The sequence below is a fragment of the Amblyomma maculatum genome, chromosome 11, assembly GCF_055883805.1.
Source record: "Amblyomma maculatum isolate TAMU_Amacu chromosome 11, ASM5588380v1, whole genome shotgun sequence".
Classification (NCBI taxonomy): domain Eukaryota; kingdom Metazoa; phylum Arthropoda; class Arachnida; order Ixodida; family Ixodidae; genus Amblyomma; species Amblyomma maculatum.
This window is the reverse complement of record NC_139354.1, coordinates 11,470,830-11,482,928: the sequence shown is the minus strand read 5'-3', so window position 1 is coordinate 11,482,928 and position 12,099 is coordinate 11,470,830. Positions and strand designations below refer to the sequence as shown.

General features: G+C 43.3%; 1 protein-coding gene across 9 annotated transcripts in view; it reads right to left on the bottom strand.

Annotated features, from left to right (window-relative positions):
* Positions 1-12,099, bottom strand: part of LOC146172859 (ral GTPase-activating protein subunit beta) — a 62,912-nt gene that overhangs the window by 31,464 nt on the left and 19,349 nt on the right. For 5 of the 9 annotated variants that reach the window (XM_084583141.1, XM_084583145.1, XM_084583137.1 and 2 more), the window contains 8 exons: positions 11,698-11,976; positions 9,850-10,142; positions 7,926-8,068; positions 5,789-5,821; positions 4,463-4,566; positions 4,232-4,345; positions 2,587-2,712; positions 1,346-1,426 (listed from right to left, as the gene is read on the bottom strand). In XM_084583141.1, the coding sequence (XP_084439267.1) occupies positions 1,346-1,426; positions 2,587-2,712; positions 4,232-4,345; positions 4,463-4,566; positions 5,789-5,821; positions 7,926-8,068; positions 9,850-10,142; positions 11,698-11,976 (1,173 nt within the window). The remainder of the gene's footprint in view (positions 1-1,345; positions 1,427-2,586; positions 2,713-4,231; positions 4,346-4,462; positions 4,567-5,788; positions 5,822-7,925; positions 8,069-9,849; positions 10,143-11,697; positions 11,977-12,099) is intronic. The other 4 variants (XM_084583143.1, XM_084583144.1, XM_084583140.1 and 1 more) reach the window with 3 other exon arrangements.

The window sequence follows — 12,099 nt, the reverse complement described above, 5'->3', positions numbered from 1 at the left end:
CTGTAAAACCTCGTTACAAGAGACACTCAAGGGACCTGAAAAACATTTCTCTTGTAAGCAAGGTCTCTTGTAACCAAAAATTGTAAAAGCACTGTGTAGATCAGTTTACTGCACATCAGCATATAAATGCATTCACACGCATTAACAGGAAATTGTTCAGGAAAGCTTAAAGTAGTTATTCATACTAGTATGTATTTTTGTGAGTGCAAAGTGTATTCCTTCCCAAATTCTGGAGGTAAAGCACTTCACTTTGCAAGCCTTTCTATTGCTCTAATACCTTTGAGGCACTCTTACATGCTTGTCACCCTCAGATGCTTACAGGCTCGTCACCCTCAGATGATTCACAAAGAGAAAGACATCAGGAGTCTATGCTTTCATCTTGTGATCAAATTTTAACAGTGAGGAGTTAAAAATGCTGAATGTCATTCATGCATTTTGATTTGCTTCATAGGTAACAGTAATGCAATGCCGTTTTGACTTTCCAATCATGGGGAAGCACTCCTCAGTTTCTGACATACACAACAAAAAGGACACTGATATGGAACAAAATTTAGCTGAGGGAATCTGAAGTGCATCATGTACGAGTTGATACGTTCCAGATGCATTGCATGAGCCCACCTGGGTTGTGTCTCTTGTAAATAGTGAAGAATTTACTCCACGAACCTGAAAAAGTTGTCCTTAGTAACCGAGTGTCTCTTGTAACCATGTCTCTTGTATGCAATGTTGTTAACATGGCAGACATAGGAAAACTAACCAAACCATTTTCAAATGTCTCTTATAACCGAGTGTCTCTTGTAACAGTGTCTCTTGTAATGAGATTTAACTATTTCACACCTCAAAATATTAAACAGTGGTTATTTGAGCTCGGCTCACCATTTGAATGCTACTGATGGCAACGCTCATAAGATGCAAACAGTGTCTCTAACTAGTTAAAATCGTTAGTCCCAGGTCATGTACATCATAAGTAACAATTAGTATCTCGATCACTGTTTCAAATGCTTCACAATGCACACCTTAGAAAACTTCGGCACACAAGATGCACAGTTTTAGTACAAGACCCAGACAGCAAGCCAACTAGTCGTTCTCAAAACGCTGGTACTCTGTAAGCAGCGCTTGCGTTAAGAGCATCCGTAAGTCAATCCACAATGCAAACCAACAATACAGAAATAACGGCTACAGATGCTTCGCAGCTAGCTGCCACAGCATCACACAGTGACAGGAACCACAGACTTCGACACACAAGCGCTCCGTATGCATTCTTTGTTTAAAAGACAGAAGCACACATACACACAAAATGTAGACCACACAGGAATGGGGCAAGCGTTATCTGGCCGAGTGCATTTACCACAATCTTCCAAGATGGGCCAGGATTCTCCATCTGAGTCGGAGGATGCGCTGTGCGATTTCTCTCGCAGCGAGCCGTCATCTGTGCAGGGTGGAATGGCACTGAGACACAAGACCCAACCACTCTTGATCTCCTTGTCCCAGGTTTGAAAAGCAATGGCGCATACTGCTGGTGGCAGACGTATTTTGTTTTGCTAAAAATAGCATTCCACATTCTACCTTTCCCTTTCACTTTTCCGTTTAGTAAACCCTTTGTAGCGGCACTTAATAGCGCCTCCTAGGGGTGGACCGAGCAATCCTGTAAAAGTAAGTGCGTCACCACACGTTGCTATGTTAAAATATGTGCATTAGTGGATGCAAAGAATGTCTCCTTCAAAACGGGGAGGTGCCAAGTGACCCCAGGCTTTGTGCAGGAAAGGTAGAGTGCTGCCACCTGATGCCGTAAGGACAAACTTCTAGTGGGCAGACAGTGCTGTCACCTGGTGCTACCTGAGAGAAATTATTTGGCCATCCCCACTTCCTCTCCTTTCCTCCAGAAATCATGTGACTACTCAATGTTTTGGCTGGTTGCACCAGGAGTGCCATGCTGGCCACATGGATGCCAACAGATGCCAGCAGGACACTACACATTTGGCTGCTTCACTGGCCAAAGCCATTAATAAGAAAGCATAATCACAGCATATTTTTTTAATTTCTTTTTCTTCTTTAGGGCATCCCCAGAGGTTCGGCCTCCATATGCAAAGATCGAAATGGCCACTACAATTTGCTGAGGTGTAACAGGAAAACTTGCACACAGCCCTGTTGCGGCCGATCCTACAGCAGTGCTTTGATCTTGCCGCTACTTTTTAATCACATCAGTCCTGGAGCTCCTTACAGGCATAACACAAATGAGAAAGCAGTGCATCAAATGCTCACAGGTTTGGATGACCTACAAGGTTTGTGCAGTGCCCACGGGTGAACACACAAGCTACTCACATTACCAATCACTCACTGCCCTGTGATGCGCACACGAATGCTTGCTTTCCATAAACAGCAAAAGCTTGTCACGGTTAAGTTTTGGAGCATAGCTTACGAAATGTCCCAAGCACTGCAAGAACTTGGCATTACAACCATTTCTTTTCCAATGCCAACTACACCTGGGAAGAGATATGCCACAGAAATCGAGCACTGCCATTGTCATAAGAACTCTCGATTTTAGTTTACCTGCTGATTTAATGCCCGTCAGTGCAACTGCCACCGTACCTGAGCACAAAAGATTGGAGTAAGTCATGCTGCTGTTATCCTGGCCTCCTGAAGGAGGTCCGGGCTGCGTAACTTGATTCGCTTCTTCGTAGGCCGTGGCGTCTTGGACGCAGAACAGCAAGCCAGCTGGACAAATCACATCGATGTGACAACCACGTTAGAAAACTTGATTTCTAAAATGACACTGTCTGCCCATGACACGCACTGCACTACTGCATGTTGGTGCAACTCGATGGTTACCATTACCACTCGAGTATAAGAACACTGATAAGCTTTCCCTGATAAGGTGGTCATTGAATAAAAATGACGACACAGAAAAGAACAACCAAGCAGTTAGGTAAGCATACATACTTTCTTCTTGCTCAAGTAAACCCTGTTAAGAAGTTCAATATCAGTAAATGAAGTGAACAGCGATCATCTTCAAATTACAATAGACTGAACATAGTGAACTTACAGTTGTTAATAAAAGGGGGTTGAGGCCAGCAGCAGCAGTATTTTTTCCTTTTGCTTTCGTAACTGGAGGTGCTGTGCAGAAAATCTATAGAGCCCTGTCTCTGGGTGCTTCTTCTAAGTAATTTCTCGGAAGGGTGTCAGGTACGCATAGTTTCCTCAATATCTTCTGCCAGCTTTCTCGGAATGCAGTTTAGCAATGCGTATAAGACCAAGAATCAGAAGACACAGCGTAACACACATCCAGGCGATGCCACCAGAAAGTGTAAGCTATCATTAAGTAAGTTAGAAGGGGCTAGAGATTTTTGATCAAATTAACACACATAGTACATGTTAACATGATATAGGCTGAGCATGATTTTCCTTGTGCAAAATACAAATACTAGTACTACTATTTTGCAGTGGTTTCTCTGTGAAAATGCTGCGACAGGAATTCTACCACAAATGTAAGATTTGGCTGAAGAGTTTATTTATTCAACCAGCAGTCTACAACTGGTTGTGTGGTTGAAATCAGTGTAACGTATCAGTTTACAGACAAGGCAAAACTGCATTATAAATTGGTACTTGCAACGAACAAATAAAGTATCCCCATCATTTGAAAGCCTGAATTACAACACGATCCCAAGAAGCAATGTCAAAGATCGCCTCACATTATGATGAATAAAAGCGGGGCGAAAAATGGGACGGTAGCAATCGTCTGCACCTGAGTGAAAACTGCGCATCGACGACAATCATTCGTAGTGCCATCAATATTTCACTGCATTCACAGTACCTTGGTAACGTTGAAGCAAAACTGCACTGTGATAGGTAGGACCTTGATAAGTGAACAGTCTTGTCACACAAGTAAAATCCCGTGAATAAATACTATGAGAATGCACAGTGGCCCCGAAAATTGGAGACTAAAGAACAACTTTATGACCATTTATGACTTATATGACTTTTTATGATATGGAATGGTCAACATGTCACCTATTCACAGATAAGCAGATAATATTAAGACCACAAGCAGCCAACAATCCACAGCAGCAAAGGCCTATGCAAGTTGGAGACTGAAAAAAAGTGGCATTTAGAGGCTGGCCATAAAACCAAAGAATTACACTACTGCCAGAAGACAATGTTTAATCTTAAGCAAACTTAACCAAGACTGAAAGGATGCATTAACTCCAACAGCTTCTGCAGCAAAACTGTCACTCACCGAGCAACATCTGAGTGTTGGTTGAATCCGGTTCATTTTGCAACGCACCAATCAGCAGGTTCATCAGGCGGGCTCGCAGGGACTGGAATGTTATCGCCTGGCCAGAGCCAAAGTCTGCAACACAAAGCAAGATGCATCAGAACAAGCTGCACGGTTGACGCACTTGTCTTCCAGTCGCTGTCCATTACAGGGTAGCCATTACAAGAGGTTGATCACTCTATATAAACTCACCTTTCAGGCTGAGGTTCCCGTAATGCAATGGTAAAGGCAGCATGGACAGCAACAAATGAGTTGAAGCCCAGCGCAACTCTATTTGGCCAACATTGGGTGCACCCCTGTCGAGAGAGGCACAAGTTCAATGGACCAAGCTCTAGTATGCACACAATACTGCAATCCAAAGGGCACAGAGTTAGCATGATATGCCACTGCAGCAAAGTAAAAACAACATATACAAACCCGGCAAATAAAACTGCATGCAAGAAATAAAACAAGTACATAAACAGCAGACATATAGAACGCTGCAAAAATTTAATGGAAGAGAATAATGTGCGCAGAATTTTCCGAGCACAAAATCATTCATGCGGCACTTAAAAGCCCTCTCTGGACAACAACGACGATTTACTGCTCTTCGCACAGAATGATCGTCCAGCTACATCTGGGTAATTTTGATTGAAAGAAGCCACTTTTGGCTGAATTTTGACTTACAAATCTTCCGACCCATTTGGCTATAACACCCGTGAAACCCACATCGGGAAAGACTCACGACCATTTTTAAGTGACTGGCCTCTAGAACCTGCGAAATGAATTTGGTGTCAACACATGCAGTTCACAGGTGAAATTGAGCAGCAATATAAATGCCTACATTTCACTTCTTTACTATAAAAAAATCTCCATTAAAGTCGAGGGTGGTCCCTTGGCCGTTAGTGCCATAGTTGATTATCCTCAATGTCCCTTTAAGCAGACCTCTATCAACATAACAGCAGAATGCACGGGCTTTATTTCAGTCATAGCATCTACTATGCCTCCAGTTTATTTTTGTGTTCAAGAATCGCTTCCCTGTTTGCCACTGCAAATACCAAAATGCCAGTCAATTAGGGCTTGTACTCTCATTCTTCCTGCCCTCCATTCCGAAGGTTCAACTAAATATGATTTCAAACCGTTATGAAACTGCAAAGGCATTTAAACAGGCTGAAGGCTTTTTGCATAATTTAAACTTGCAGGCCCCAGTGGTCAGCAAGTAAGTAAGAATTGGACAGAGTACTACGTAAATAAGCTACCTCTGTGTTTTTAGAAATAGATAACTACAGAGTGCCACAGTGTCTTGATTTGTCTACCCCAAGTCCACTGAGTATGCCTACTGTAGGGAACTAAGGGAATTTTTCAGACAAAAGTCCACCTGTAGAATTTTCCGAAAAAAAAAGAAAAAAAGAAGAAGAAAGGAAAACACCCAGTGCCGCCACTGAAGGCATGCACACCTCAGGAAGACTGTCAAACGTGTGATACCAAAATGAGTGCAGTTTGATTTCTACCATGCCCTGAAATGTGCCTCACGCTTACCGTTTTGTTTCCATATTGCTTCCCTGGTTACGGCTGCAAATAAATGGCCAGCAAATTAGCACCCAGTTTCATCCTTCGTTTAAAACGGTTCAATTATTTGGTAAAACAAGGGCTTACACCATTATTGAGCATAAAAGTGACATTTAAATCGAGTACAGGTTTATTGCACAATTGATACGGATATTAAGAACTTCACTTGTGAACAGATAGGTAAAAATGAGACGGGATCCAAAGGAAATGAGCCACAATAAAACAGCCCACTGCAGACAAGAAGCCCAGTTTTGGAGTCGTGTGTGCATCCACAGAGTCTAGAAGCATTAAAAATATGTCAACACATCCATTAAAGGTGCACCCATCTTGAAAAAAATTCAAGTCTCGTAACATTGCCTTTTTTTTATCTACCATGACCTTTACTAAGCCCACAGCTAACCGTTTTTTTTTCCCCAATTTGCTTCCCTTGTAACAACTGCAAATGAGTTGTGAGCATGTTAGTGCTTATACATTGGCTTACATAAAGGTCATTCAACTAGTATTTGGCCGAGCAAGACGACACGCTTTTGTCACGTTAAACAACAGGTAAACAGGGTGTAGGTGTGCTATGCAATTTAATGTAACATCAAGAGTTCCCATCATCAGCAGAAGAGTAAATGCCATACAGGGGCTAAAGTAAAGCAGTATTTTATATGTATATATATACATTGGCAACCTTGGCAGCTGAGGATAAAAACCATAACAGGCAAAACAAGAAACAATTACAAATATTCTGAACACAGCAACAGTAGCCTCAGCACATGCACAGATGCTCACTGAAAATCACAACTTTAATAATAATAATAATAGTTGGTTCACAGGAAAGGAAAGGCACAGTATCTATCACACTTGTTCTGTGGACACCTGAACCCCACAGTAAGAGAAGGGGGAGTGGAACGAGAGAGAAAGGGGTGCAGCAGTAGAGGGCTCCGAAGTAATTTTGACCACCTGGGCATCTTTAACCTGCACTGACATCACACAGCACAGGGACTGGACACCACTTTGTTTTACCTCCATCGAAACGTAGACCCCGGCGGTCAGGATCGAACCCGGATACTCCGGCACAGTAGTCGGGCGTCTTACCACTGCACCATTGCGGCAGGGCACAGTAGTGTTTTTTTGAAGGGCAAGGTAGGGTGCCAGTAACAAGTACTGCCAGATGTTTCTACTTTTCACTGGCACTTTTGCGCTGCCATGAAATACTAGAGAACAAAGGACTGAAAGTTTTCAACAGCTGCAATTCAACAAGTGCACTACAATTCTATGACAGGCGGATAAAAAGTCAAGTGTGTTTAGATTCACTCTAGTCATAGATGCAACAAAATGTTTTGCACCTGTTAGACTCATTTCTGTTATATTGAGGCTTCAAAACTCAATCTGCTTTGAAAACAATGTTATCTTTCATGCCAGTGCAGGTTCTGAAGGTACACATGGTGTATATGCAGATACAGGTCCAATCATGCAACTACATCCACTGAAGAGCAAAGCTGTGGCCCACTCATCCCAATAAACTTCCTAATCCCATTTACCCTTATGACTCTGCTGTATCCTCCCATGTTTGTCTTAAAACCCAGTACATCACCCTGAGAAACCATTGGGGTTGTGTCTTTCACATTGCATACCAAGCCCATGCCATCTTTCTGTTCTTAGTTTCAGATCATTATCATCAGCCGGACTATGCCCACTTCAGGGCGAAGGGCTCTCCCATATTCTTCTGATTAACCCGCTTCTGTGCTAGCGGCATCCACTTGAGCACTGCGAACTTCTTAACCTTATTTGCCCACCTCACTTTCTGCCACCACCTGCTATGCTTTCCTCCCCTTGGTATCCAATTTGTTACCCTCAGCGACAATCGGTTATCCTCTGTTTGCACTACATGCCCTGCCCAAGCCCATTTCTTCTTGATTTCCACTAAAATGTCATTAGCTCGAGTTATTTCTCTGACCCACTCTGCATGCTTCCTACCTCTTAGTTTTAGATTTCATTAATGCATGTTTGTTAAATCAATAACTCAGCTCAAAGTCTGTCTCTTAATGTCACCCACATAACATCTGTTCGACAGTTCACTACATTGTCAGTTTCGAACCTTGCAAGAAGAAGCCCTTACCTTATCTTGGAGTCCTTATCAGCGCTGAAGACAGACTCGAGCGCTTGGAGGAACAGCGGCAGCAGGATGTTGACACCCTCCATGTCTTGGCGGAAGAGGTTGCACGAATTGAGGAGGACACTTGCAACCACTTGGCTTCGCTGCTGGTAGCCAAAAGAGGCACAGATAGTCAACACAGTCCTTGAGCACTTATTAGGAAAGGTAGAAGAAAAGCATGAAATATGAAAAGAAAAACCACACACACACAGGCGACCCCATGTGAAACTATATATGATGTAATTGCTGAGGAAAACAAGCACATATAAGACTCCGCTATTCATGTTACAAGGCTTATAGGTAATTGCTGTTACCTATAAGCCCACGATCAAATTCCATGACCAAACTCTGTGCAGATATGGCATTCCTACAGAACCTGTTCAATCGCAATAGACCGTGGTGCTTTTTGACTTCAAGCCAGTTCCTTTGAAGCACAGTTCAAAATTTTCAATGCTAGAATTTTAAAGAATCCAGATTTTTGATGCTCAGAAACAGTCAAAAGCAAACTAAAGATGAGACATACAAAAAAGGCATTCTGTGAAAGCAACCGCATTTTCCATCCTACAAGTCTTGTTTATTCGGTAAGCACTGTAAGAAATTTCAGCCAGTTTAGCTAGGTTGCCCAAGAGCAAAGTATGCGCACTGGCAAGCTGCATTTCATTTCACTTCCAGTTCGAGGCTCGGATTTCAAATTAAGGCTTCAGGCAAAGAATAGAAGCAAGGGGGAGGGGGGGGGGGGTTGATATCTCCCTGCTTAAGCTGCAACATAAACTAAAGGTAGGATAAATCGTAGCCAGCTACTTATAATATCATTACCGAGTTGACACTAATTCTTTACAAACTCCAATAAGAATATTGAAATTTTCAAATATGAATAAAATACGAATATTGGGCAATAAAAATGCCTTCTAATGCCGAATATCCGATCAGTGAAGAAAAAATACAAAATTAAAAAACAGCAAACACTGTTCATTTTATTTATTTCAGAATTCACATGGTATTTCCAAATAAAATTAATCTAGAATTGCAGATTTCTGTCCCTACTGAAAAAGCAAGTACATATTTTACACAGAATTCTATATACCATTTTTTTGCACCGGATGGAGCACCATTCTGCTACCTCACATCCTCATCGCAATCAAGCCTACCCATTGCAGGAATAAATTTAGGTCTCACTCAACATCCTCCAGCCACTTTTCCAGTACCAGATGCAATCATCCTACACATACTCGTAAATTTGCTTACATTTCTGACGATCGTGCTCCCTACCACCATCCTCTGCTAAGGGGTCTGTTCTTCACATTATATATGATTCCAGCTAGTGCACGCACATGCATGCACACACACACACACACACACACACACACACACACGCACATACACACACCTCACCCATTCTGTCCTCTCTTCGTCAGTTAACATTATCCCTACCATTTCGCTTTCTATGGGTCACAGTGACGGTCTTCCAATAATCTCGTTTTTTTTCTCCTAACCTGCAACTTTCTGCGCCAAAGAAACACCCATTTACTTTCCATACTTTCTAGTCGAGGCCTATAGCAAGAGCGAGCTGCTTTATTCACGATCTGAGAGTACCTGTTCACTCAGTTTGTGATTCCAAATGCTGCCTCCATTCACTCCATCTTAATGGTATCACAAAGGAACTTCAGCAGATGCAGCAGCACCTTCTTTCATAATGACAGGTGCCATTATCCTCAAACATAATTTTATTTTAGTCCCAATATAGTCCCATTATAAACCCAACATAGTCCCATTATTGGCCCATCATAGTTCCAACATTGCCCACCACAGTGTGTGGCAGTGCTATGATGAGGTGTGGCTTAGCTCATTGCAGACACAAAATGTTTCGAAGCAGGGCAGCCAAAATCACCTCAATGTTGCTCAGGCTGTGCTGAAGTGCCAGGTAGAAGCGGGAGAAGTAGACGGGGAGGATCTCTTCACCGGTGCGCTTAGAGCAGAACAGGCGGCACAGGGTGCCCACAGCCTCAGCCTGACCGGCCTCGAAGCTCTCCGTGCTCAGACAGGGTGGAATCTCAATGGGTTCCGGCATGCCTGGCAGTGAGGTCGAGCCACCAGTCCCCGAGGTGGTGGTGCGTGTGCTACCGCTGCTACCACCAGATTCAAGGACCGAGCTCGAGCGTGAGTGTATGCTGCTCTCAGTGGCTGCAAGCAAGACAACATGGTGCATCTTGAAGATTCACTACTTATGATGACATTGCACAGAAAAGTAAATTTATTAATAAACTAAGAACCACCCACAATCAATGCGATGAGAAAACCCATAAGAGCTCTCTTTTTATAACAGGAATCCACTACACAGGCCTTGCAAGCGAAGGAATTGACCCTCAAGAAGGCATTTGACTGAAACACTGCATGTGCTTGTAGTTTTCAACCGTTCGGTTAGGCTTTGGTGTCACCCATATGTGGTTTAATGCCCAAAGCAATATGCACTATGAGATGCCACAGAGAAGGTCTTGTACACCATGAGTGCAGGGGGAGGGGGTCACCTTTAGGTTTAGTTATATTATTTAGGCTAGGCTAGGTTAGGTTAGACTAGCCACAGAGTAGAGTGTGAATATTGCCGCTGTTCAGTGGAGAACGCTGTTGAGTAGACAAATCTTAGAAGTATGCATTTCTAGGTGAGTTGGTTCGTGTTTCGGTTAACCAACAAACTGTGCTAAAGTATGAGAAAGACACAGGGCAGGAGGCTAGGTGGACGGGATGGGTGGAGAATTACAACTGATTTCATTGCCTTAAATGTAAGAACTGATACAGGCAACGATGAAAAGTGATAACAAAAGTCGCTAACTAACTCCCCTCAGTAGCACCCACCTTGTCTCCTGTGTCTGCCTCATACGTTAATGCACTGAAACACTTTTCTGAACTAAAGCACTCTAAAATAAAATTACATATACTAATGAAGTTATCATCATAAATCTACATCTCAATGTACAGCTTCACTGAGCTTATATTTGAGCCTATCAGTGATTCATAATTAAGATAACAAATGCACAGGTAAAACGAGAACACAAAGGGACAAGCTGAAAAGGATGATTATATACTACTTCATTCTACTCATGCATTTGTCACCAATTTTGATATGTAAAGTTTTGCTCATAAACAAACAAAAAAAGATCTGCTTGCCCCTTTAAGAGCAACAAGTACTAAGTAACCATAGAAACATCAAACTGTTGATTTGATTAATGCGGTTTAGTGTCCTAGCTCAAGCTATGAGGGACTGCGCAGTAGAGGGCACAGAAAATTTTGACTACAAGGGGGTTCCATGACCTGGCATTGCAGTGAACGAGCACCTAGCTTTTTGCCTCCATTGAAATGCAGCCAGTATCGAATCCACATCTTCGGGGGAAGCAATAAAGCACCCTAACCACTCAAACCATGCTACAAGCCATTGTTCCCAACATGGCATACCTCCAAGACTTCATACTGTAGCTTCACCTGTTGTGTACATAACAAACCTCCAAAACTTTATACTGCAGCTTCACCCGTTGTGTACATAGCAAACAGAGCCTCCGAAATGAGACTTTTTAAAGAACATGCGTGTGCTTTCAAGAATGGTCCAAAAGCATACTTTGATCCCTAAAAACAGTCCACTGAACTTATCCCTCTCAAAACTGATCCCTCGCGGGACTGGAGTTAAAAGATGGGCTCTGAGCATGTCATGCCTCCCAAGTCATGCAGTAGTTTCTTAGGCCCTGACCATCTGCTTGAAGCAGGACAGTGCTGCCCTGGGTGTCCAGCTCTGAGCCCACCAGAGCTGCCTCAAACAGCCAGGCACCATAGAGGTGGAGCACCGAGTTGCACCGCGGACGCATGGGCGCAGGAGTAGACCTCAACTGCTGAGACACAGCGGTGGCCGGTGGTGTCGGTGGCGGAACAAGGGGTGCGGCCGCCACTGACACCCCAGTCGTTGCCGCAGGTGCCACAGCCGAGGATGTGCTGGAGCGAATGTTGGAGAAGACGCCGGGCTTGGACATGCCTGCAAAAGCACCATGCAGAGGAGAAGGCATTGAAGCAGCACGAGTCACTCGGGAAGGCAGCCGACTGATACACAGCATGAATGGAGGGCCAACATGAAGACCTGGACTTATGTGCCCAACGC